Source organism: Xiphophorus hellerii, chromosome 24 (assembly GCF_003331165.1).
Source record: "Xiphophorus hellerii strain 12219 chromosome 24, Xiphophorus_hellerii-4.1, whole genome shotgun sequence".
In the NCBI taxonomy this organism is placed as follows: Eukaryota; Metazoa; Chordata; class Actinopteri; order Cyprinodontiformes; family Poeciliidae; genus Xiphophorus; species Xiphophorus hellerii.
Genome location: NC_045695.1, coordinates 17124792 through 17152508, shown reverse-complemented (window position 1 = coordinate 17152508; position 27717 = coordinate 17124792). Strand labels below are relative to the sequence as shown.

Below are 27717 nucleotides of genomic sequence, written 5' to 3'. Positions count from 1 at the left end.
TTCAGGCCTGTGGAAGAAATTTTATTGGAAAAACTTGGTGAGTTTTTTAGTTTCCTCCAACATTAAGAGTAAACGATGTAACGACCCTGAAAAGGCAAAATGTTGGAGGAACTGTGGGAATGTGTCTGCAAGACATTTTCATGCCTTTATAGGAATGTATTGAGATCGCCCCCTACTGGTCGGAGGTGATAAAGGAAATTAATATATGATGGACTTAAATTTAACCTGTGATTTTACTGAGGTCTACTCAGGTAGTTTACGTCAAGGACTGAAGAAGTCAGACAGATCTCTAATATTAATATTACTAGCAGCTCAAAGAAAGCTGTAACTCACAAGTGGTTGATGTGGAACCACCATCATCTTTGGACTGGAAGGAAATAATTAAGGAAATTCATCCAATGGAGAGACTGACTTTCATTAAGACTTTCTGCTGATAAATAAAAAATATTGGAAGAAATGAAACGTCCACCTGAACCTGGCACCAAATGTAGGATCAATGTAATTATCTCTTTTTTATTGTGAATGTTCTCACTTTGGGTTTTACCCTTTTTTATTATTTAATTGTCTTTGTTCAACAAGATACTTTGCAGGTTTTGTTAGTGGAAATCTGAATGTTCAATGTATTTATATCTCTAAAACTGCAAAAATAACAAAATATAAAGTAAAATAAATAGTCCAGAGGATGAAGGAAGAAGTTAAAGACCAAAAACATCCAGAAGCAACTTGAAGAAGAAACAGGAGGACAATAGAGCTGAATCAGCATTCACACAATGAAAACATCTGGACTCACCGAGCCTTTCTGCAGTTCCTCACAGCTGGAACCAGTCTCAGTCGTCCTGATTCTGATGTGTTGTACTTCTCCAGGTCCAACTCATCCAGAACCTCTGATACCTGCAGCATGAAGGCCAGAGCTGAACAGTCAGTCTCTGAGAGCTTCTTCCCTGAATCCAGCAGCCGTTGGATCTCCTGATAAAATGAGACGTCGTTCATCTCCACCAGACAGTAGAAGATGTTGATTCTTCTGTCATTAGAGATTCTATCAGTGTTCATCTCCTTCAGGTTGGTGATGATTCTCTGGATGGTTCCTGGACTGTTCTCTGTCTGACCCAGCAGGCCTCCTAAGATGCTCTGGTTGGACTCCACAGTGAGACCATGAAGGAAGCGGACAAACAGGTCCAGGTGGCCATTTTCACTGCTGAGGGATTTCTCAATGACTTTCTTTATGAAATTATGCAAAGATAAGAAAAAATAAAATTTTCCCAACAATGTCTTGATCATTTTTGTTTTCCTCCTGCTGGTGAAACAGTGGAGCATGTAGACTGCAGCCAGAAACTCCTGGATGCTCAGATGAACAAAGGAGTAGACTGAGATGTTGCGCTTCCCTCTCTCCTTTTTAAACATCTGAGTGAACACTCCTGAGAACAACGCAGCATCTTTGATGTTGATGCCGCACTTTTTGAGGTCTTTGTCATAGAAGATCAGGTTTCCCTTCAGCAGCTGCTCAAAAGCCAGTTTTCCTAGAGACTCAATCAGCTTCTTGTTCTCTGGATCTTCTTCAGCTTTTCCATCATACTTGTCCTCCTTGATTGTGAGTTGAACCTCCAGGAACTCTATGTACATCTCAGTCAGGGTCTTGGGCAGCTCTCCTCCCTCTCTGGTCTTCATCACATTCTCCAGAACATTAGCAGTGATCCAGCAGAAAACTGGGATGTGACACATGATGTGGAGAGTTTTTGATTTCTTGATGTGGGAGATGATCCTGCTGGCCTTCTCTTCATCATCTCTGAATCTCTTCCTGAAGTACTCCTCCTTCTGGGGGTCAGTGAACCCTCTGACCTCTATGACCCTGTCAATAGACTTATTTGGGATCAAACTAGCTGCAGCAGGTCGTGTGGTTATCCAGAGGAGAGCAGAGGGAAGCAGTTTCCCCATGAAGAGGTTTGTCAGCAGAACATCCAGTGAAGTGGACTTTTTAACATCAGTCAGAACTGGATTCTTCTTGAAGTCCAGAGGAAGTCGACTCTCATCCAGACCATCAAAGATGAAGAGAACATGGAACTTTTTAAAGCTGCAGATTCCTGCATCTTTAATATTGTCAAAGAAGTGATGAATCAGTTCCACTAAGCTGAAAGCTTCTTCTTTCAAGTTATTCAGCTCTTTGAAAGTAAATGGAAATATGAAGTCGATGTTCTGGTTGGTTTTGCCTTCAGCCCAGTCCAGAGTGAACTTCTGTGTTAACAGTGTTTTCCCAATGCCAGCCACTCCCATGGTCATCACTGTTCTGATCCGTTGCTTTCTAGCAGGGTTGGGTTCAAAGATGTTTTCCAGTTTTATTTTTGCTCCTTGATTACTGGATGCTGTTTCAATCTGTCTGACCTCATGTTCCTGGTTGACCCCTCCAGTTTCTCCTTCTAATATGTAGAGCTCTGTGAAAATATCATTCAGAAATGTTTTCTCTCCACGTACTGCAATGCCTTCATAGATAGATTCCAAGGTATTCTTTAGAGACTCTTTGAGGTCATGTTGACATCGATCATCAAAATCTGAACAGAGAAAAAGACACAAGATGAAACACTTGAACAAATTAAGATTCAATTCATTGAATTTTAATTTGATTGTTTCTATATCAGGATGTTTAAACAAAGATCTCGTTCCAATTATAGACCATGAGGAGGATTTCATTCGGAAGAAACTGTCATGATGAGCAGTGTGAGGTAGACGCTGAGAAACCAGGTAGAAAATGAAGAAACGATGATTTAAGGATGAATACAGAAAAAAACAACAATCCAAAGTCCAGGCAGCACAGATAAAGAGCGGAAGGCTAAGGCTCAAAAAACTGGTAGTAACTGGAAACTCAAATGGACAGTAGTAACAGACGTAACCAGACAGATACGACAAGGACCCAACAAAGAACATTGAACACAGGAGGCATTAAATACACAGAGGGAACAAGATAGAGCTGGGAACAATCACGGGGCAGACAGGACAACACAGAGACTCAATTAACTGAAAACGACACACAAAAACCTAACTTAACACAGAGAAAAAAACAAATCCTTACAGAAACGTGAAACATTCAAATCATGAAGAAAACGAGTCGTAGTACTGTGTAGCTTTGCTTGTTGATAAATTGACTGGACTACAAACATCATGCTGAACATTCGAAGTGTTTTCACACTAGGAGTCGCCTCCTGCCAATCTGCAGGAAAACTTTTCCATAGTCTTTGACCTGCAGCTCAGCAGGAGGTGTTCAACCATAGTGCTCCATTGTTTTTGTTATAACTGTAGTCACTGTTGGATGAGTTCACTTCCACTCAGTCATGATTGGTGAAGGGACTAACCTAAATCAGAGGAGTTAGAGGACAAACTCAGCTGATTGGACAGGGCAGGATCTATAAAGTGAAGACGTTTGATCATCAATCTGCAGGCTCTCTGTCCTTTCATCCTCACAGCATCTATGGTCTCCCGGGCCTTGTCTGCTCTGATTGGGTTCTTCTGCAGTATACCTTCAATCTCTGAATGATTAAAGACGCGATCTGATAGAAGCTCATCAAGGAGTCGTTTCAGGATTTCCTCAGAAACTCTCTCCACAAACTTAGGGCGAACCTTGAAAAGTTTTTCCTCTGCAGACAGAAACAGAAACAGAAACAGGATTCATTCAAACTGACGTCTGAGAGAAAAACATGATGCAGATCAACTATTCATGTTGCTCCATCCAGAGATTCCCCTCAGAGTCTGTTGATCAGCTCCTCAGGTCTAAACCTGTTGTTGTGTTTCTGCCTCATATCTGAGTGATGACCACTGATTCTGTCTACATGAGAACAAATGAAGCTTCTGGTTCATCACTTTATTTCCTCACTGCAGGAAGAACAATAAAACAAACACCTTCTAAATATAGAGCTGCACTATTTTAGAAAAACAGGAAATTATGATATTATTGGTGAAAAATATTGACTTATTAAACATTCTCCTCACTTTCCTTTTTTTTACCATCATCAGGTCTTCACTTCCGTCTCTAAGCTTTAGCATCTTTGTCACCAAATGTTGGAATAAAAGGAACAGCAAGTCTTTCCATCTGAGATAATAAATTAGTAATAAATGATGTGATTACTGGATAAATTAATGAGTGGATATAGTAAATATTCCTGAAGTATCAGAGCTGCTGGCCTGTTCTTCACTTTGGTTCCTTTTAGTTCTGTTTCCATCTGAGTTCAGTTTTTACCTTCAGGTTTCACAGAAACTCACAATGTTTCCACCAGAGCTTCACTGAACAGGAAGCATGAAAACAATAAATACACACTGAGGCTGTGGTTCATCACATGGCAGCAACACAGGCTGTGATTGGTCAGTTTGTTCCTTTATGATGTTTAATTTCTGCTTCTGATCACTTACCAAAATCCTGCTGGACTTCCTGCTGCTGCGCCATCTTTTATCTGGAAAACATGAAGGATTTATTATGTTTCAGGCCTCATTTCATAAATAATTGAGTGATGATGAGAAGCAGCAGATATAAAGACACAGAGGGATGAGGGGGACGAATCTGGACTGACAGAGTTTCATCCTGTTGAAACAAACCAAGTCCTGACTGGTTTTACTGAAGCTGCTATCTGGGACCAAACTGGAGAACTGAGAGGAATTGAAAAGGGGCCAAAACCTCTACAACCCTAAAGGCAACCCAATCAAAATGGCACAATGTAGAAATTTGAAACTTGGCACACAAAACCTTCAAGACAGGAAATAAACTATTGGAGGCAGGTCCAACATGTCAGCCATTTGGGGTCAAAGGTCATTTATGACATTTCACACATACTGAATTTTGACAGAGTTCAAGAAATTTAGATTAATTGGCTTTAACGCATCCGGGTCTTCCCAAACCAGAAGCCCTGGATGACTCAGGAGGTCCAGCGACTGCTACAGACCAGGAATACCGCCTTTAGGTCTGGGGACAGGACCGTCTACAGTACAGCCCGAGCTAACTTGAAGAGCGGCATCAGAATGGCTAAGTCCGACTAAAGGAGGAGGATAGAGGGCTACCTTGACAGCAACAACAGCAGGCAGGTGTGGCAGGGAATCCAGCATCTCACCAACTACAGGACCAACCTCGCAGCTGCGGAAGGCGACGCCACGCTGGCAGAGGAGCTGAACCTCTTCTTTGCCCGCTTTGAGGTGAAGCCAACAGAGGCAGCCACACTACACCAAGCGACCCATAACACCACACCCCTCGTTGTAGAGGAGCATGAGGTGAGGCGCACACTGCGGCCGTCAACCCAAGGAAGGCTGCTGGACCTGATGGCGTCCCTGGACCTGAAAGACTGCGCCGATCAGCTGGCTGGAGTCTTCACCAGGATCTTCAACCAGTCCCTAGCCCTGTCTACAGTCCCATCCTGCCTGAAATCTTCCACCATAGTCCCCATACCCAAGAAACCTCACATCTCCTGCCTCAACGACTACCGGCCAGTGGCACTAACCCCTGTGGTGACGAAGTGTTTTGAAAAACTGGTCCGGGGTCACATCACAGCACTTCTCCCTCCTGGCTTTGACCACCACCAGTTCGCCTAGAGAGCCAACAGATCCACAGAGGACGCTGTGATCACGGCCCTCCATGCTGCTCTGTCACATCTGGAGCAGCAGGGGAGCTATGTGCGGATGCTCTTTGTAGACTACAGCTCTGCTTTTAATACCATCCTCCCTCACAGACTGGTGGACAAATTGGGGGACCTGGGTCTCCCTCACTCCACCTGCATGTGGATTCTGAGCTTCCTGACCAACCGACAGCAGAGAGTTAGGGTGGGAAAACATACATCTACTGCCCTCAGCCTTAGTACTGGCTCTGCACAGGGCTGCGTGCTGAGCCCCCTGCTCTACTGTCTGTACACATACGACTGCACCTCTGCCCACCACAGCAACACCATCATCAAGTTTGCTGATGACACCACAGAGGTGGGGCTCATCTCAGGAGGCGACGAGTCCGCCTACAGGGGTGAGGTGGAGCGGCTGTTGCAGTGGTGCAGGGAGAACCATCTGCTCCTCAACAACTCAAAGACAAAAGAACTCATAATAGATTACAGGAGGAATAAAACGGACATTACACCACTAACCATTGGGGGAAAATGTGTGGAGAGGGTAGCTGATTTCCGCTTCCTGGGGGTCCACATTGAGCAGGGCCTCACATGGAACATGAACACCTTGGAGCTGATAAAAAAGGCCCAGCAAAGACTGAACCTCCTGAGGGTTCTCAGGAGGAACAACGTCAAGGAGAAACTGCTGGTGTCCTTCTACAAGTGCTCCATAGAGAGCATACTGACCTACTGTATCTGCGTATGGTATAACAGCAGCACTACGGCTCAAAGGAAAGCTCTCCAAAGGGTTGTGAATACAGCCCAAAAAATCATTGGCTGCCCTCTCCCCTCACTGGAGGACCTGCACAGCGACCGCTGTCTAAGAAAAGCACAACACATCACAAAGGACACTTCTCACCCCGGACCTTCTCTGTTCACACTGCTGCCTTCAGGCAGAAGATACAGAGCAACCAGAACCAGAACCAACCGTCTCAGAGACAGTTTCTACCCGACAGCAATAACAAAACTAAATGCAATCAAAAACAACCATTAATCATCATGAATGATGTATGTGAGAATGTGGCTGTTCTTATTTATTAGTTGTTTTTTGTTTGTTTGTTTGTGTGTTGCTTTTTTTTACCAGTTATTTGCTATTTCTTACATTGTGTGTGAATTGTGCGACAGTTATTTTTTGTTTTTAAGCATATGCACTGACTGATGGCACTTTTTAAATTTCGTTGTTCTTGTGACAATGACAATAAAGATTTATCTTATCTTATCTTTATACAGTTGGCATTCTTATAAACCTTGGAGGATTAAAAGTTATCAAAATGTTGAGGTTTCTCAGTCTGAAGAATCAGATTGGGGATTAATCTGAGACGCTGCTGAAGCCTGAAATATTCCTCCACTCCTCAGTGGAACAATCAGACCTTCATGAAAACAGAAAACAAACTGTCTCTGAAGTCTGACAATAATGAGAGGAATAATATATGAACATCTCTACCTGCTGTACAGAGAGGACAGCTGATTGTAATATGACTCAATAAGATCAATATTCATTCACCAAACACCATCATGTAATCTGAGATTCTTTGGTTCCCCACGTTGGGCGCCACTTGTTGTTGCGCAACACCCCCCCCCTCCTTTCTGTCTCTATTCTCTCACTCTCTACTTCCTCTTCTGAGAGGGGAGATGTGCTACCAGCTCTCCTTCTAACGGGTTAATTGAGTTTCCTAAATCTGCTGGGATTTACCCTGCCCAGAACTGAAGTAAACTCTGTTTAAGCTGGCATCGAGAAACGATTCGCCTGGTTTCTGACGGCCAACATCCAGGTGTCCCACCCTTCTTCCCCCTGTGAATTAGCCAGACTGAGCAGCCTACAGCCAACTAGTTTCACAGAGCACACCTGTTAACGGTCGCTCGTTCTCTATTTTACAACTTGCATTTCTTATTGAACCAGGTAGGTTTTAGTGACTCGGGCGAGTCCCAAGGATGACGTTTTACATTTGGGCTACCAGCAACCCAAAAACATTTTCCACTTTTTCCTCTCCAGAATCAAACATCACAGCTATTTTACAACCATCAAAGAACTTTAAGGTGACTCATTAACTGAATGTCCACAACATCTTTTAGATTTTCTTTATGCTAAATATTTTATTAATAAGGCATTTTTGCAAGGGTCAGTACAGCTTAATTCAGTAGCAGAAATAATCAAATAAGTAAAATCAATCATCTAGTCTATCTTTCCCTACTGCTGACTGAGAACTAAAAAAGGGAACCTTTGAGAGAGACGGACGGAGTTTGGTGTTTCGAACCCCAGACCTGGCTTGATGATGAAGAAGGTGCTGCAGCAGGAGGAAGAAGTTGATCAGCGAAGGCAGGGATCTCTGTAGGTCTGATGAGCTTCTTCTCCGCATGGATGGTGAGGTCACACAGGACTTGGTGCTGGCAGGAAAAAAGGCACCAGTTCTTCTTCTTTGTCTTTGCCTTTGTCTTCATCTTTGTCTTTGGGGTCTGAACCCAGCCGATGAGAGAAGTGCGATTCGAAGCCACATGTTGCAGGGCTGACGGGTTGGTCCCCATGGCAGGACAGTCTTCGCCTCCGTGGCCCCGGCTCTTCTTCAGCTGCAGAGTTCTTTGTCCATCTCTTGGCTCGAAGCTGCCCGGAGGATCCAACGAAAGGTTCCTCTTTTGCACCTACCTTTTATAGGGTTTATCCACCCTTTTGGTGCGTTTTCATTGGCTGTCTGCTTAGACAGATGACCTCACATCCATCACTGTCCTTCAGACATTATGTCCTAATGTCTGTGCTAATGTCTCAGGGTTGCTCAACCTCCTATGTCCATTGTCTTCACAACCTTTCACCTAAATAAGGCGTTGATCATCTCTGCTCTCCTGTTAGTTCCTTGCCTTTTACCTTTCACCTACTCTCTACCTCCAACATATCAGTGATGTTTAATTGCAGTTACACCTTTTACACCATTTCAAGTTCAATGTCAAAATCACATTTATATCACATTTATTTTCTTTAGCTTCTCTGATTTAGCATTCATTTATAATTTTATAACCATAACTTATATCACATTTATTTTCTTCAGCTTCTCTGATTTATCATTCATTTATGATTTTATAACCATAACTTATTAATTATCCTTATTATAATCCTAATGTGAGTTATTACAGATGTTTTTCTGAAAAGAAACCAAGAATAATCCATGATTCTAATTATTTGATACCCACGTTTACAGTTACTTGTTTTTCTTATAAGTGTTCCCACAAATGTAAGTGTAAGTATGATTACAAGTAAACCAATATTAATATAAGTATTTTACTTTGAATCTTATCAAATTACTCAAAATGTTTTAGATTTCATTCTTTAAAACTTTCATGTTTTAAAATAAGTAATAGTCTCAGCTATTTTTATAAATCTGCAGGCTGGAAACTTACTTCCTCTTTTTCCAGGAAACCTGCTTTTCCTGTTTAATGAATCTCTCTGACTGACTATGATTTCTTATGATTAGATAGAAAAAAGTAGAATTAAAGCAAAGTTTGCATGAGACAAAAACAACACACACAACCAGATTTATTTTATTGACACTTAAGTCTACGGTTGGGCCTAGATGTCACTTGAGTGATTCATTTTAAAGATAACTTTATTTATTATTACTGTTAAACTAAAATCTCCAGCATGGGGAAGTGGGATGAGCTCGGATTTTCTTGACACACTGGATGTTGGGACAGATTGAGATTCCTGATAACTAGTTCATCTTCAGAGCTGATTACAGCAGACATCATCTCTCAGGACTGATTTAGATCAGAACATAAACATTCAAAGTCAATGATTCTCATGTTTGGGTTCTGAAAATAATCACTATTCTTAAGGAAGATTCAACAAACTCTGCTTCTGTAAACTCTGAGTTAACTTAGCCTGAAACTGAGATCCTGGTTCCAAACTTTTTACCTCAAGATCAACAAGCTGAATATGACGAATCAAGAACCACAGGAAGTGGATTTCTGATGCTTTGATCCACCAGGTTTTGATGTCATTAGATTGTTGTTCCTCCAGAGGGCGCTGTTGCTTCTTTACAGCTTGATCAGCTTCCAACAACTGAACCACCTGCAGCCTGGACTGAGATGAAGATTGATGAATAATTTGGTTGAAAATATCCATCCATCCATCCATTGTCTGTTCACCCTTGTCCCTAATGGGGTCGGGAGGGTCGCTGGTGCCCATCTCCAGCTACGTTCCAGGCGGGAGGCGGGGTACGCCCTGGACAGGTCGCCAGTCTGTCGCAGGGCAACACAAAGACATACAGGACAAACAACCATTCACACACACACACACACACGTAGGGAGAATTTAGATAGACCAATTAACCTAACAGTCATGTTTTTGGACTGTGGGAGGAAGCCGGAGTACCCGGAGAGAACCCACGCATGCACAGGGAGAACATGCAAACTCCATGCAGAAAGACCCCGGCCGGGAATCGAACCCAGGACCTTCTTGCTGCAAGGCAACAGTGCTACCAACCGCGCCACTGTGCAGCCCCTGGTTGAAAATATGAAAACTATTAATCAGTTTTCTTCCACGTCACAATGATGCAACAGCTCATATAATACTAATATAATATAATTTATATATCACTTTGTTTTGGTCACATAAATATCAGGTTAACGGGGAAATGAAAATATGATGATGTTTAAAGGGTGTAAATAGTTTCATATGGTTTTGGATTTAAAGTCAGACTTTAAGTTTAGTTTTTGCTTTAAAAGTTTAGATAAATTATCCAATTATGTCATTTATTAAAGCAAATATAAAACTTACTATATAATAGAAAAACTGTTTAAAGACGTAAAAAACTGCCGTCTCAGTTCGTTCATCATGTTGGAGCAACACTAGATGGCGCCATTTTGTTTCTTTGCACAATCAGGTTCGCTACAGAGAAGAGAAACAACCGAACCACTAGGGTCAAAGGTCAAACTCCCGCCACCAACCTAAAGAGGAAAAGTTTCAGTGTTTCTAAAAAACCTCTAAGTTAATTTATATTACATGAACAAACCCAAATATTTAACACTAAAACAAAAATAGAGTTAAAAAAAACCTCTAAATATTCACATTTTGGGGAGAAGTAGATTTCTTTAATTCATCAAAATAAAAAAAATAAAATGTTTAAAACTTAAACAGTTTAAAAACAACAAAACATTTATTACTGTCATTGACTGTATTAAGTGATTGAAACATAAAATACATAAACAGGTTTATTTTTAAGTGTTAACAGTTGTATAGATTATTAGAAATTAGTCTGATTCAACCAATAATTTAGCAGATGTGTGATTTTCTAATAATCAATCATTTAAAAATCCAAATGAGAGAAAATGAGCGACGGTCAGACTGGAGGACAGTTTTCTTCTGCTTTAACCTCTGAGCTCTCCAGGACAAATATGACATTTTTAATCATTTTTCTTTTTTATAAAGTCAAAATGCTTTTTAAATAAAAACTCGACATATTTGATCCAAAATGGCCGACTTCCTGCTGGGTGTGTAAATCGGGTCCAATAGTCATTTTTATCGGTTCTGATGGTTTGATGTTTTAACTCAGTTACATAGATTTAAATAACAGCAGTGGGTGGGGCGGATGTTTTTACATACTCTAGGGGGCGCTGTGTTGTTATTTCACCATAATCACTTATTATTGATCAATAATTGATTGAAATGTGATCAGCTGTCCTCTGTCACCACAGACTGATTCAATCTGGATTTTCTACTGATAAAAGCCCAGAGAAATCCTCTCTGATCAATAAATTATTGACTTCATATTGAAATATTTTCCATCCACCAATCAGGAACCCAGATATCTCAGCCGGGCCACAAACACTCAGAACCTACTGGTACCAGTTTGACTCCACTATGAAACTGGGAGCAAACTCAGCTTGTTGTCTGGGTTACAGATGAAAACTCAGAGAAAACCAGAGTTCCTGATTGAAACCAGGTGCTGCAGCTCTGCATCATAAACAGAACCAGAACCAGGCCCAATTCTGGTTCTGTCCAGCAGCTCAAAGAGAGAAAACCCAGTCAGGACTGGAAACCAGAAGAATGTGGAGTTAAAACTCACCTGATCAGATCTTTGCTTCTCCTTCTGTTCATACAAACCGAGTCGGAGCGACTGGAGAACCGGACCTGATTCTCCAGAACTTGAACCCGACCCACCTGAGGCTCCGCCCCCTCTCACAGCACAGGTGTGGTCACCTATTGAAAAGACAAGAATCCTGTCTGATCATCGTTACCAGGAACTAAATGTTTTAAAAACTAATTAACATTTTAGTTTAAAGATTCTTTATGTTTTAAAAATATTTAGTTTTTTAAATCAATATTTTATTAAATTAATGGAGATTTTCAGCTTTAATCAGATTTTTATCTATAAAGAACTTTATGAAACAACCAAATGTTGCACCAATTTTCTTCTCAGCAACACAATAAAAGAGCAATAAATCACTAATAATATTTTCTTCTGGTTCTGATCTGATCAGCTTGTAGATATTAAATCTGAGGGTCCAGGATTGAACCTTGGGGTTCCCCACATTCTCTTCAACCTGATGAGACGTTTCCTACTGACACAAACAAGTCCCAGTTCTTCAGGTCAGACTGGACCCAGTCCAGAACTGGACCAGAGAGTCTGACCAGTTCTCCAGTCTCTTCTATAAAATGTCATGATGCTGCACTGAGTCCAACAGAACCAAGAACCTTCATGTTTCTCCACATGTTGACACGACCATCTGTTAATATGTTCATATTTTATTAAATACAGATTTTATGAATTTATGTAATCATGTTTAATGTTGATATGAAGGAAACTTTCCATGATGATTCTCACCTGATCCTCCCTCCTTCATTCCTGAACAGAAAGTTTTTTAAGCTTTGGCCTCTTTTAGCCTGGACCCAGTGTTCCCAGTACATAAACTGGACCCAGAGTTCCCAGTACATAAACTGGACCCAGAGTTCCCAGTACATAAACTGGACCCAGTGCTCCCAGTACATAAACTGGACCCAGTGTTCCCAGTATATATACTGGACCCAGAATCCCCAGTATATAAACTGGACCCAGCGTTCCCAGTACATAAACTGGACCCAGTGCTCCCAGTACATAAACTGTACCCAGAATCCCCAGTATATAAACTGGACCCAGAATCCCCAGTACATAAACTGGACCCAGTGCTCCCAGTACATAAACTGGACCCAGTGCTCCCATTACATAAACTGGACCCAGTGTTCCCAGTATATATACTGGACCCAGTGCTCCCATTATATAAACTGGACTCAGTGTTCCCAGTACATAAACTGGACCCAGTGTTCCCAGTACATAAACTGGACCCAGAATCCCCAGTATATAAACTGGACCCAGTGTTCCCAGTACATAAACTGGACCCAGAATCCCCAGTATATAAACTGGACCCAGTGTTCCCAGTACATAAACTGGACCCATAATCCCCAGTATATAAACTGGACCCAGTGTTCCCAGTATATATACTGGACCCAGTGCTCCCATTATATAAACTGGACTCAGTGTTCCCAGTACATAAACTGGACCCAGTGTTCCCAGTACATAAACTGGACCCAGTGCTCCCAGTACATAAACTGTACCCAGAATCCCCAGTATATAAACTGGACCCAGAATCCCCAGTACATAAACTGGACCCAGTGCTCCCAGTATATATACTGGACCCAGTGTTCCCAGTACATAAACTGGAGCCAGAGTCCACAGTATACAAACTGGACCCAGTGTTCCCAGTATATATACTGGACCCAGTGACGTCATAGAAACTTTAGCCAAAGTTTCACAGCAACTTAAAGGTTAATTCTCTACAATCCCAGTAAAAAACAAAAATAAAATGGCCTAGTCCAAGTTTATGATGCAAAGTTAAAAGAACCAAATCCAGAACCTCATCCTGGATTCTCTGTCAGCAGCAGAACTTCTGTCACTTTGGACCAAAACGTCCTCAGTGTTTATTTAAGAGTTTTTTTGCACTAGTTGCTTTAATTTGACAGTCATCCAACAGGAAGTGGACAGAGAGGGAGGACAGACGCAGCAAAGGACCTGAGGACAGAGTCCAACTCAGGACTGCAGTGGTCTACACAGCCTCCAGGGGGCGCCGCTGGAACCGCGTCACCATGCCGACCCTGTTGTGGTCAACTTTAGTTTATAGTTCCACTTTGGTCAATCATTGATATTTTTGTACAATTTAAAGTGTCTGAACTCACCTGGTTCATCTTCTGGTAGAAACCAGTTTAGTGACGTGATTGAGACGAGAGGACTAGTGATGGAAAAAGTCACAACTAGTAAACAATCAACTAGTTGCTGCAACATCCAGTTCAGAGACAATCTGAGTCGTTGCTCCTCACATTGTTGGTGGTTTTTGTTTTCGTGCAACATTTTCATAATTTCATCACCTACGGAGCTTTTCCCATGAACTGGTAAAGTCTCCGCTCTTTACTGGAAGATTCCTCTTTTTGCCGTTGGAACTGGTGTGAAAGATTCTCCCTGCAGCTCCAAACTCTCTGTCCACAACAACTTCCTCTTTTCTCACAACACGTCTGTTCAGTTCCTCGTCTTACTGATGAATGTTTTAGACATTTGCAACCAGAATATCATAGAAGTAACAAAGACTGACTTTCTACATCACATGACTTTCCATTATTGATATTATTGTTCAATATTAATATTTGTAACATTGAATTATCCAAAGTTATCAGAAATAATCTGCCTGCTACAATTTCAACTTGTCGATTAATAATAATCGACAAGTATTGATTAATATAATCAATACAGCTTTGATCAACTTTCCATCAGACAGAAAGAAAAAGATTCAAGTATTTTTCATCCAACATTTGAGCCCTTCATGGTTTGTACCAACGTCTCATCCTGTTGGTTTGACATGTTTCCTTGTTTTACTAGTTTTAGGTTCATTTCTAAAACCCTCACCATGATCTGCTTCTACAAACTGGCCTTTTTCTAAAAGGGCCGGGAGAAAACTGGCAAAGTTAAATCAGTTTTATGTCTAGATGACCAACAACATGCTGCCTAAACTTCTGGAAACTTCATCCTTTCACTATTAATCCTGAATTATCAGCATAGAATAAATAGGATATTCCTAGATTATTTATTTAATACCAACTAAAAATGAAAACATCTAATTGTCAGATCTGGTCTTGTTACTCGTCTCCATCCTGAGGTTGCATCGTCCTAAAGTCAAATCTCTCTGTGTTCTCATAATTTCTATGAGTGGATATGAGGACAAAACCCAGAATATTGTCCAAGGGGTCAAAGGTCAGAGTGATCAGCTCCAGTTTCCCCAGTTGGTCCAGAACAACGTGACCAGTGATCTCTCTTCACTGAAACATCGGAGCAAACTAAATAAACTCGGCGTCGCTTTAAGAAGAGCAGGAAGCCAAGATGGCCGCCTTTCCTGCTGCTCCGTCTCCACTCTCTGCAGTCCCAGCAGGAAGTGGAGACTCTTTCACAGGAAGTGGCTCTGCATGCTGGCTACAAACGCTGAACGCATCAGAGAACAGCGCGGCGTTCCCGACTCCCAGAGAAACTCGGTGAGGCAAAGCGACCAAAGCAGCTTCATTCATGAAGCTCTATGAAATATTCACAGGTCAACAAACAAACCACCTGCAGCAACGAGAGAAACGCAAGTTTAGAGAGTCAACCTGACATGAACAGAGCTGGATTTAATCCGGCTTCCAGGTTTACCATCTGATCCGTCTCAACTCCCAGAATGCACCAGGTTAACACATTAACATGGCAGCACCGGGTCCAGTTCTGGTTCTGCTCACTGACCTCTTAGCCTCCTCCAGCCTGCACAGGTAGAGGTAGGCCACGTTCTGGAGCCACAATGATGCTGATCAGTGATATGAACTGGATTCTGAACCGAATCCTGAGACGGATTCAAGCTGCAGCTTCAACATCAGATCCAGACTGTTGTTGCGCAACATCCCCCCCCTTCTCTCTCTACTCTCTCTACTCTCTACTTCCTCTTCTGAGAGGGGAGATGTGCTACCAGCTCTCCTTCTAACGGGTTAATTGAGTTTCCTAAATCTGCTGGGATTAATCCAGAACTGAAGTAAACTCTGTTTAAACTGGTTTCCAGAAACGATTCGCCTGGTTCCTGACGGCCACCATCCAGGTGTCCCAACCTTCTTCCCCCTGTGAATCAGCCAGACTGATCAGCCTGCAGCCAACTAGTTTCACAGAGCTCACCTGTTAACTGCTGCTCGTTCGGAGTTTGGTGTTTCGAACCCCAGACCTGGCCTGATGATGAAGAAGGTGCTGCAGCAGGAGGAGGAAGTTGATCGATGAAGGCAGGGATCTCTGTAGGTCTGATGAGCTTCTTCTCCGCATGGATGGTGAGGTCACACAGGACTTGGTGCTGGCAGGAAGGAAGGCACCAGTTCTTCTTCTTTGCCTTTGTCTTTATCTTCGTCTTTGTCTTTGGGGTCTGAACCCAGCCGATGAGAGAAGTGCGATTTGAAGCCACAGGTTGTGGGCCTGACCGGTTGGTCCAAATGCGCAGGACAGTCTTTGGCTCTGTGGCCCCGGCTCTTCTTCAGCTGCAGAGTTCTTTGTCCATCTGGATCTTGGCTAAAAGCTGCCTGGAGGATCCAACCAAAGGTTCCTCTTTTGCTCCCACCTATTATAGGGTTTATCCACCTTTTGGTGCGTTTGCATTGGCTAGCACTGATGCTGGTCTTGTTTCATTGGCTGACTGCTTGGACAGATGATCTCATATCCATCACTGTCTTAGAGACATTTCCTGATGTCTGTGCTAATGTCTCAGGGTTGCTCAACTTCCTACATTTGTTGCCTGCACAACATTTTCTCTGAAACGTTCATGTTGTTCAACAATCTGTTTCCAAGTAAAGCGCTGATCATCTCTGCTCTCCTGTTAGTTCCCCTTTTTCCCTTAACCTTTCACCTTTCACCTACTATCTACCTCCAACACATCAGTGATGTTTAATTGCAGTTACACCTTTTTACACCATTTCAAGTTCAATGTCAAAATCACATTTATCACATTTATTTTCTTTAGCTTCTCTGATTTAGCATTCATTTATAATTTTATAACTTATTAATTATTATTATAATCTTAATGTGAGTTATTACAGATGTTTTTCTGAAAAGAAACCAAGAATAATACATGATTCTAATTATTTACTACTAAAGTTACAGTTACTTGTTTTTCTTGTAAGTGTTCCCACAAATGTAAGTGTAAATATTATTATAAGTAAACCAATATTAATATAAGTATTTTACTTTGAATCTTATCCAATTACTCAAAATGTTTAGATTTCATTCTTTAAAACTTTCATGCTTTAAAATAAGGAATAGTCTCAGCTATTTTTATAAATCTGCAGGCTGGAAACTTACTTCCTCTTTTTCCAGGAAACCTGCTTTTCCTGTTTCATGACTCTCTCTGTCTGACTATGATTTCTTATGATTAGATAGAAAAAAGTAGAATTAAAGCAAAGTTTGCATGAGACAAAAACAACACACACAACCAGATTTATTTTATTGACACCTAAGTTTACTGTTGGGCCTTGATGTCACTTGAGTGATTCATTTTAAAGATAACTTTATTTATTATTACTGTTAAACTAAAATCTCCAGCATGGGGAAGTGGGATGAGCTCGGATTTTCTTGACAAGACAAAGATTCTTCTTCATAAAGAACATTTCAGTCTCTGAACCAAGGAACTGATTTCATGAAGACAAGAGAGTCAACAGAGCAGACATGATGTCACAGTCAGAGAGAGAACCGGGTCAGAGAGAGAACCGGGTCAGAGAGGGAACCGGGTCGGAGATGGAACCGGGTCAGAGAGGGAACCGGGTCGGAGATGGAACCGGGTCAGAGATGGAACCGGGTCAGAGAGGGAACCGGGTCGGAGAGAGAACCGGGTAAGAGATGGAACCGGGTCAGAGAGGGAACCGGGTCGGAGAGAGAACCGGGTCAGAGAGAGAACCGGGTAAGAGATGGAACCGGGTCAGAGGGAGAACCGGGTCAGAGAGGGAACCGGGTCAGAGAGGGAACCGGGTCGGAGAGAGAACCGGGTCAGAGAGAGAACCGGGTAAGAGATGGAACCGGGTCAGAGGGAGAACCGGGTCAGAGAGGGAACCGGGTCAGAGATGGAACCGGGTCAGAGAGGGAACCGGGTCAGAGATGGAACCGGGTCAGAGAGGGAACCGGGTCAGAGATGGAACCGGGTCAGAGAGGGAACCGGGTCAGAGATGGAACCGGGTCGGAGAGGGAACCGGGTCGGAGAGAGAACCGGGTCAGAGAGAGAACCGGGTCAGAGAGAGAACCGGGTCAGAGAGAGAACCGGGTCAGAGAGGGAACCGGGTCAGAGAGGGAACCGGGTCAGAGAGGGAACCGGGTCAGAGATGGAACCGGGTCAGAGATGGAACCGGGTCAGAGAAAGAACCGGGTCAGAGATGAAACCGGGTCAGAGAGAGAACCGGGTCAGAGATGAAACCGGGTCAGAGATGGAACCGGGTCAGAGAGGGAACCGGGTCAGAGATGGAACCGGGTCAGAGATGGAACCGGGTCAGAGATGGAACCGGGTCAGAGAGGGAACCGGGTCGGAGATGGAACCGGGTCGGAGAGGGAACCGGGTCGGAGAGAGAACCGGGTCAGAGAGAGAACCGGGTCAGAGAGAGAACCGGGTCAGAGAGAGAACCGGGTCAGAGAGGGAACCGGGTCAGAGAGAGAACCGGGTCAGAGAGGGAACCGGGTCGGAGATGGAACCGGGTCAGAGAGGGAACCGGGTCGGAGATGGAACCGGGTCAGAGATGGAACCGGGTCAGAGAGGGAACCGGGTCGGAGAGAGAACCGGGTAAGAGATGGAACCGGGTCAGAGAGGGAACCGGGTCGGAGAGAGAACCGGGTCAGAGAGAGAACCGGGTAAGAGATGGAACCGGGTCAGAGGGAGAACCGGGTCAGAGAGGGAACCGGGTCAGAGATGGAACCGGGTCAGAGATGGAACCGGGTCAGAGATGGAACCGGGTCAGAGAGGGAACCGGGTCGGAGAGAGAACCGGGTCAGAGAGAGAACCGGGTAAGAGATGGAACCGGGTCAGAGGGAGAACCGGGTCAGAGAGGGAACCGGGTCAGAGATGGAACCGGGTCAGAGATGGAACCGGGTCAGAGAGGGAACCGGGTCAGAGATGGAACCGGGTCAGAGAGGGAACCGGGTCAGAGATGGAACCGGGTCAGAGAGGGAACCGGGTCAGAGATGGAACCGGGTCGGAGAGGGAACCGGGTCGGAGAGAGAACCGGGTCAGAGAGAGAACCGGGTCAGAGAGAGAACCGGGTCAGAGAGAGAACCGGGTCAGAGAGGGAACCGGGTCAGAGAGGGAACCGGGTCAGAGAGGGAACCGGGTCAGAGATGGAACCGGGTCAGAGATGGAACCGGGTCAGAGAAAGAACCGGGTCAGAGATGAAACCGGGTCAGAGAGAGAACCGGGTCAGAGATGAAACCGGGTCAGAGATGGAACCGGGTCAGAGATGGAACCGGGTCAGAGAGGGAACCGGGTCAGAGATGGAACCGGGTCAGAGATGGAAGCGGGTCAGAGAGAGAACCGGGTCAGAGATGGAACCGGGTCAGAGAGGGAACCGGGTCAGAGATGGAACCGGGTCAGAGAGGGAACCGGGTCGGAGATGGAACCGGGTCGGAGAGGGAACCGGGTCGGAGAGAGAACCGGGTCAGAGAGAGAACCGGGTCAGAGAGAGAACCGGGTCAGAGAGAGAACCGGGTCAGAGAGGGAACCGGGTCAGAGAGGGAACCGGGTCGGAGAGAGAACCGGGTCGAAGAGGGAACCGGGTCGGAGAGAGAACCGGGTCGAAGAGAGAACCGGGTCAGAGAGAGAACCGGGTCAGAGATGGAACCGGGTCAGAGATGGAAGCGGGTCAGAGAGAGAACCGGGTCAGAGAAAGAACCGGGTCAGAGATGAAACCGGGTCAGAGAGAGAACCGGGTCAGAGATGGAACCGGGTCAGAGAGGGAACCGGGTCAGAGATGGAACCGGGTCAGAGAGGGAACCGGGTCAGAGATGGAACCGGGTCGGAGAGGGAACCGGGTCGGAGAGAGAACCGGGTCAGAGAGAGAACCGGGTCAGAGAGAGAACCGGGTCAGAGAGGGAACCGGGTCAGAGAGGGAACCGGGTCAGAGAGGGAACCGGGTCAGAGATGGAACCGGGTCAGAGATGGAACCGGGTCAGAGAGGGAACCGGGTCAGAGATGGAACCGGGTCAGAGATGGAAGCGGGTCAGAGAGAGAACCGGGTCAGAGATGGAACCGGGTCAGAGAGGGAACCGGGTCAGAGATGGAACCGGGTCAGAGAGGGAACCGGGTCAGAGATGGAACCGGGTCGGAGAGGGAACCGGGTCGGAGAGAGAACCGGGTCAGAGAGAGAACCGGGTCAGAGAGAGAACCGGGTCAGAGAGAGAACCGGGTCAGAGAGGGAACCGGGTCAGAGAGGGAACCGGGTCAGAGATGGAACCGGGTCGGAGAGGGAACCGGGTCGGAGAGAGAACCGGGTCGAAGAGAGAACCGGGTCAGAGAGAGAACCGGGTCAGAGAGAGAACCGGGTCAGAGAGAGAACCGGGTCAGAGATGGAACCGGGTCAGAGAGAGAACCGGGTCAGAGAGAGAACCGGGTCGGAGAGGGAACCGGGTCAGAGGGAGAACCGGGTCAGAGATGGAACCGGGTCAGAGATGGAACCGGGTCAGAGGGAGAACCGGGTCAGAGAGAGAACCGGGTCAGAGATGGAACCGGGTCAGAGAGGGAACCGGGTCAGAGATGGAACCGGGTCAGAGATGGAAGCGGGTCAGAGAGAGAACCGGGTCAGAGATGGAACCGGGTCAGAGAGGGAACCGGGTCAGAGATGGAACCGGGTCAGAGAGGGAACCGGGTCAGAGATGGAACCGGGTCGGAGAGGGAACCGGGTCGGAGAGAGAACCGGGTCAGAGAGAGAACCGGGTCAGAGAGAGAACCGGGTCAGAGAGAGAACCGGGTCAGAGAGGGAACCGGGTCAGAGAGGGAACCGGGTCAGAGATGGAACCGGGTCGGAGAGGGAACCGGGTCGGAGAGAGAACCGGGTCGAAGAGAGAACCGGGTCAGAGAGAGAACCGGGTCAGAGAGAGAACCGGGTCAGAGAGAGAACCGGGTCAGAGATGGAACCGGGTCAGAGAGAGAACCGGGTCAGAGAGAGAACCGGGTCGGAGAGGGAACCGGGTCAGAGGGAGAACCGGGTCAGAGATGGAACCGGGTCAGAGATGGAACCGGGTCAGAGGGAGAACCGGGTCAGAGAGAGAACCGGGTCAGAGATGGAACCGGGTCAGAGAGGGAACCGGGTCAGAGATGGAACCGGGTCAGAGATGGAAGCGGGTCAGAGAGAGAACCGGGTCAGAGATGGAACCGGGTCAGAGAGGGAACCGGGTCAGAGATGGAACCGGGTCAGAGAGGGAACCGGGTCAGAGATGGAACCGGGTCGGAGAGGGAACCGGGTCGGAGAGAGAACCGGGTCAGAGAGAGAACCGGGTCAGAGAGAGAACCGGGTCAGAGAGGGAACCGGGTCAGAGAGGGAACCGGGTCAGAGAGGGAACCGGGTCAGAGATGGAACCGGGTCGGAGAGGGAACCGGGTCGGAGAGAGAACCGGGTCGAAGAGAGAACCGGGTCAGAGAGAGAACCGGGTCAGAGAGAGAACCGGGTCAGAGAGAGAACCGGGTCAGAGATGGAACCGGGTCAGAGAGAGAACCGGGTCAGAGAGAGAACCGGGTCGGAGAGGGAACCGGGTCAGAGGGAGAACCGGGTCAGAGATGGAACCGGGTCAGAGATGGAACCGGGTCAGAGAGGGAACCGGGTCAGAGATGGAACCGGGTCAGAGAGAGAACCGGGTCAGAGATAGAACCGGGTCAGAGAGGGAACCGGGTCAGAGAGGGAACCGGGTCAGAGAGAGAACCGGGTCAGAGATGGAACCGGGTCAGAGAGGGAACCGGGTCAGAGATGGAACCGGGTCAGAGATGGAAGCGGGTCAGAGAGAGAACCGGGTCAGAGATGGAACCGGGTCAGAGAGGGAACCGGGTCAGAGATGGAACCGGGTCAGAGAGGGAACCGGGTCAGAGATGGAACCGGGTCGGAGAGGGAACCGGGTCGGAGAGAGAACCGGGTCGGAGAGAGAACCGGGTCAGAGAGAGAACCGGGTCAGAGAGAGAACCGGGTCAGAGAGAGAACCGGGTCAGAGAGGGAACCGGGTCAGAGATGGAACCGGGTCGGAGATGGAACCGGGTCGGAGAGGGAACCGGGTCGGAGAGAGAACCGGGTCGGAGAGAGAACCGGGTCAGAGAGAGAACCGGGTCAGAGAGAGAACCGGGTCAGAGAGAGAACCGGGTCAGAGATGGAACCGGGTCAGAGATGGAAGCGGGTCAGAGAGAGAACCGGGTCAGAGGGAGAACCGGGTCGGAGAGAGAACCGGGTCAGAGAGAGAACCGGGTCAGAGAGAGAACCGGGTCAGAGATGGAACCGGGTCAGAGAGAGAACCGGGTCAGAGAGAGAACCGGGTCGGAGAGGGAACCGGGTCAGAGGGAGAACCGGGTCAGAGATGGAACCGGGTCAGAGATGGAACCGGGTCAGAGAGGGAACCGGGTCAGAGATGGAACCGGGTCAGAGAGAGAACCGGGTCAGAGATAGAACCGGGTCAGAGAGGGAACCGGGTCAGAGAGGGAACCGGGTCAGAGAGAGAACCGGGTCAGAGATGGAACCGGGTCAGAGAGGGAACCGGGTCAGAGATGGAAGCGGGTCAGAGAGAGAACCGGGTCAGAGATGGAACCGGGTCAGAGAGGGAACCGGGTCAGAGAGGGAACCGGGTCGGAGAGAGAACCGGGTCGGAGAGAGAACCGGGTCAGAGAGAGAACCGGGTCAGAGAGAGAACCGGGTCAGAGAGGGAACCGGGTCAGAGAGGGAACCGGGTCAGAGATGGAACCGGGTCAGAGAGGGAACCGGGTCGGAGAGGGAACCGGGTCGGAGAGAGAACCGGGTCGGAGAGAGAACCGGGTCGGAGAGAGAACCGGGTCAGAGAGAGAACCGGGTCAGAGATGGAACCGGGTCAGAGAGAGAACCGGGTCAGAGATGGAACCGGGTCAGAGATGGAAGCGGGTCAGAGAGAGAACCGGGTCAGAGGGAGAACCGGGTCAGAGAGGGAACCGGGTCACAGATGGAACCGGGTCAGAGAGGGAACCGGGTCAGAGAGAGAACCGGGTCGGAGAGGGAACCGGGTCAGAGGGAGAACCGGGTCAGAGATGGAACCGGGTCAGAGATGGAACCGGGTCAGAGGGAGAACCGGGTCAGAGAGAGAACCGGGTCAGAGATGGAACCGGGTCAGAGAGAGAACCGGGTCAGAGATGGAACCGGGTCAGAGAGGGAACCGGGTCAGAGATGGAACCGGGTCAGAGATGGAAGCGGGTCAGAGAGAGAACCGGGTCAGAGATGGAACCGGGTCAGAGAGGGAACCGGGTCAGAGAGGGAACCGGGTCAGAGATGGAACCGGGTCGGAGAGAGAACCGGGTCGGAGAGAGAACCGGGTCAGAGAGAGAACCGGGTCAGAGAGAGAACCGGGTCAGAGAGAGAACCGGGTCAGAGATGGAACCGGGTCAGAGAGAGAACCGGGTCAGAGATGGAACCGGGTCAGAGATGGAAGCGGGTCAGAGAGAGAACCGGGTCAGAGGGAGAACCGGGTCAGAGAGGGAACCGGGTCACAGATGGAACCGGGTCAGAGAGGGAACCGGGTCAGAGAGAGAACCGGGTCGGAGAGGGAACCGGGTCAAAGGGAGAACCGGGTCAGAGAGAGAACCGGGTCAGAGATGGAACCGGGTCAGAGAGAGAACCGGGTCAGAGATGGAACCGGGTCAGAGATGGAAGCGGGTCAGAGAGAGAACCGGGTCAGAGGGAGAACCGGGTCAGAGAGGGAACCGGGTCACAGATGGAACCGGGTCAGAGAGAGAACCGGGTCGGAGAGGGAACCGGGTCAGAGATGGAAGCGGGTCAGAGGGAGAACCGGGTCAGAGAGAGAACCGGGTCAGAGAGAGAACCGGGTCAGAGAGAGAACCGGGTCAGGGAGGGAACCGGGTCAGAGAGGGAACCGGGTCGGAGAGAGAACCGGGTCAGAGATGGAACCGGGTCGGAGATGGAACCGGGTCAGAGAGAGAACCGGGTCAGAGATGGAAGCGGGTCAGAGAGAGAACCGGGTCAGAGGGAGAACCGGGTCAGAGAGGGAACCGGGTCACAGATGGAACCGGGTCAGAGAGGGAACCGGGTCAGAGAGAGAACCGGGTCGGAGAGGGAACCGGGTCAGAGGGAGAACCGGGGCAGAGATGGAACCGGGTCAGAGATGGAACCGGGTCAGAGGGAGAACCGGGTCAGAGAGAGAACCGGGTCAGAGATGGAACCGGGTCAGAGAGAGAACCGGGTCAGAGATGGAACCGGGTCAGAGAGGGAACCGGGTCAGAGATGGAACCGGGTCAGAGATGGAAGCGGGTCAGAGAGAGAACCGGGTCAGAGATGGAACCGGGTCAGAGAGGGAACCGGGTCAGAGAGGGAACCGGGTCAGAGATGGAACCGGGTCGGAGAGAGAACCGGGTCAGAGAGAGAACCGGGTCAGAGAGAGAACCGGGTCAGAGAGAGAACCGGGTCAGAGATGGAACCGGGTCAGAGAGAGAACCGGGTCAGAGATGGAACCGGGTCAGAGATGGAAGCGGGTCAGAGAGAGAACCGGGTCAGAGGGAGAACCGGGTCAGAGAGGGAACCGGGTCACAGATGGAACCGGGTCAGAGAGGGAACCGGGTCAGAGAGAGAACCGGGTCGGAGAGGGAACCGGGTCAAAGGGAGAACCGGGTCAGAGAGAGAACCGGGTCAGAGATGGAACCGGGTCAGAGAGAGAACCGGGTCAGAGATGGAACCGGGTCAGAGATGGAAGCGGGTCAGAGAGAGAACCGGGTCAGAGGGAGAACCGGGTCAGAGAGGGAACCGGGTCACAGATGGAACCGGGTCAGAGAGAGAACCGGGTCGGAGAGGGAACCGGGTCAGAGATGGAAGCGGGTCAGAGGGAGAACCGGGTCAGAGAGAGAACCGGGTCAGAGAGAGAACCGGGTCAGGGAGGGAACCGGGTCAGAGAGGGAACCGGGTCAGAGAGGGAACCGGGTCGGAGAGAGAACCGGGTCAGAGATGGAACCGGGTCGGAGATGGAACCGGGTCAGAGAGGGAACCGGGTCAGATATGGGGCTGCTGTTAATGTTATTTAAATACTTTTATAAATTTGACAGTAATTTCAGTTTGAAATGATTAAAATTTAATTTGCTGATAGAACCGGGTCAGAGAGGGAACCGGGTCAGAGATGGAACCGGGTCAGAGAGGGAACCGGGTCAGAGAGAGAACCGGGTCAGAGAGGGAACCGGGTCAGAGAGAGAACCGGGTCAGAGATGGAACCGGGTCAGAGATGGAAGCGGGTCAGAGAGAGAACCGGGTCAGAGGGAGAACCGGGTCAGAGAGGGAACCGGGTCACAGATGGAACCGGGTCAGAGAGAGAACCGGGTCGGAGAGGGAACCGGGTCAGAGATGGAAGCGGGTCAGAGGGAGAACCGGGTCAGAGAGAGAACCGGGTCAGAGAGAGAACCGGGTCAGAGAGAGAACCGGGTCAGGGAGGGAACCGGGTCAGAGAGGGAACCGGGTCGGAGAGAGAACCGGGTCAGAGATGGAACCGGGTCGGAGATGGAACCGGGTCAGAGAGAGAACCGGGTCAGAGATGGAACCGGGTCAGAGGGAGAACCGGGTCAGAGAGGGAACCGGGTCAGAGAGGGAACCGGGTCAGAGAGAGAACCGGGTCAGAGAGGGAACCGGGTCAGAGGGAGAACCGGGTCAGAGAGGGAACCGGGTCAGAGAGAGAACCGGGTCAGAGATGGAACCGGGTCAGAGAGAGAACCGGGTCAGAGAGAGAACCGGGTCAGAGATGGAACCGGGTCAGAGAGAGAACCGGGTCGGAGAGGGAACCGGGTCAGAGATGGAACCGGGTCAGAGATGGAACCGGGTCAGAGAGGGAACCGGGTCAGAGATAGAACCGGGTCAGAGAGGGAACCGGGTCAGAGATGGAACCGGGTCAGAGAGGGAACCGGGTCAGAGGGAGAACCGGGTCAGAGAGGGAACCGGGTCAGAGAGAGAACCGGGTCAGAGATGGAACCGGGTCAGAGAGAGAACCGGGTCAGAGAGAGAACCGGGTCAGAGATGGAACCGGGTCAGAGAGAGAACCGGGTCGGAGAGGGAACCGGGTCAGAGATGGAAGCGGGTCAGAGGGAGAACCGGGTCAGAGAGAGAACCGGGTCAGAGATGGAACCGGGTCAGAGAGAGAACCGGGTCAGAGAGGGAACCGGGTCAGAGATGGAACCGGGTCAGAGAGAGAACCGGGTCAGAGATGGAACCGGGTCAGAGAGAGAACCGGGTCAGAGAGAGAACCGGGTCAGAGATGGAACCGGGTCAGAGAGAGAACCGGGTCGGAGAGGGAACCGGGTCAGAGATGGAACCGGGTCAGAGATGGAACCGGGTCAGAGAGGGAACCGGGTCAGAGATAGAACCGGGTCAGAGAGGGAACCGGGTCAGAGATGGAACCGGGTCAGAGAGGGAACCGGGTCAGAGGGAGAACCGGGTCAGAGAGGGAACCGGGTCAGAGAGAGAACCGGGTCAGAGATGGAACCGGGTCAGAGAGAGAACCGGGTCAGAGAGAGAACCGGGTCAGAGATGGAACCGGGTCAGAGAGAGAACCGGGTCGGAGAGGGAACCGGGTCAGAGATGGAAGCGGGTCAGAGGGAGAACCGGGTCAGAGAGAGAACCGGGTCAGAGAGAGAACCGGGTCAGGGAGGGAACCGGGTCAGAGAGGGAACCGGGTCGGAGAGAGAACCGGGTCAGAGATGGAACCGGGTCAGAGAGGGAACCGGGTCAGAGAGGGAACCGGGTCGGAGATGGGGCTGCTGTTAATGTTATTTAAATACTTTTATAAATTTGACAGTAATTTCAGTTTGAAATGATTAAAATTTAATTTGCTGCTCTTGAATAAAAGTTTATTGTTTCAGAGAGAAAAACAACAGAAGTAAAATTTATTACTTCAAATGAAAGCTAACAGAGGAACTGGTTTCTATGGCTCTAGAGGGCAGAAACCGCCCTGCTCTGATATTAATAAATTCAGTTCGCGGCTCTGCAGCTAAAACATCAACATCATTCTGACTGTTTCCAGGATAATTTAACTTTTCATAAATATTTTCCTACCTTCAGACCGGAAGCTCAGCATCTTAGCGTCTAAACCAGAGTTGTAGAGCTTTGATTCAGCTCTGTTGGAGCTGAAGCTCCAGTTTAGGAGCCACAGCTGCTGCTGGAGCCTGTTAGCATCGTTAGCATCGCTAGCTCCGCTCAGAGTCTCTGCGGGCTGTTTTCATCTCTGTGGAGCTGCTTCTAGTTCACACTGACAGATAAAACATTGATTTCATGTTAAAGTAGAAAGAAGATTTAAGAAATAAAACAGCAGAAACACGAAGAAAGCAACAAGGGCTTCATTAGCCAATCAGGAGCGGGAAACTAGCTAACTGCTAACTTAGCCTTCTGCCCCCTAGTGGACTCACTGTGTAACTACAACAACCAGAGTAAAGCTAGAGAGCTGATATGTGAAAAGCACTTCCTTTGGGTTCTTTCAAAGTAAAACACAAGGAACTAAATTCTCCTGTAAATACATTATAGCTCGTTAGTTTATTATATTATCAGAAAGCATAAGGGTGTAATTTTCTTAGGATGTTATATTAATTATATAATTGGTCTCTGAAGCCAAATTATCGTAATTATACTGTTTTCTAGAAAAAAATAAATATTTCATAAATATTCTCCTGATTCTAAAGCGGAAACTCAGCATCTTGACCAGTTATTTATTTAATCGGGAAACATTATTATGTAATTTATTTAGAATATATAGATGAGTTATCTGTACGTAAATAAAACATCTATATATTAAATCATCTGTCAGTCCTTTAGACAGACCATAATAACATTAATATTTATAATGAGAAAGATATAAACGTG

General features: G+C 47.8%; 1 protein-coding gene across 1 annotated transcript; it reads right to left on the bottom strand.

The window, feature by feature from the left end:
• Positions 1 to 798: 798 nt before the first annotated feature.
• LOC116715663 (NLR family CARD domain-containing protein 3-like) lies at positions 799 to 27717 on the bottom strand (the record flags this gene model as incomplete). Its single annotated transcript, XM_032556252.1, has 4 exons — positions 26917 to 27717; positions 4393 to 4433; positions 3342 to 3623; positions 799 to 2543 (listed from the first exon to the last, which is right to left on the bottom strand). Coding segments are annotated over exons 2-4 (2061 nt in total), but the record flags the coding sequence as incomplete, so codon positions are not given.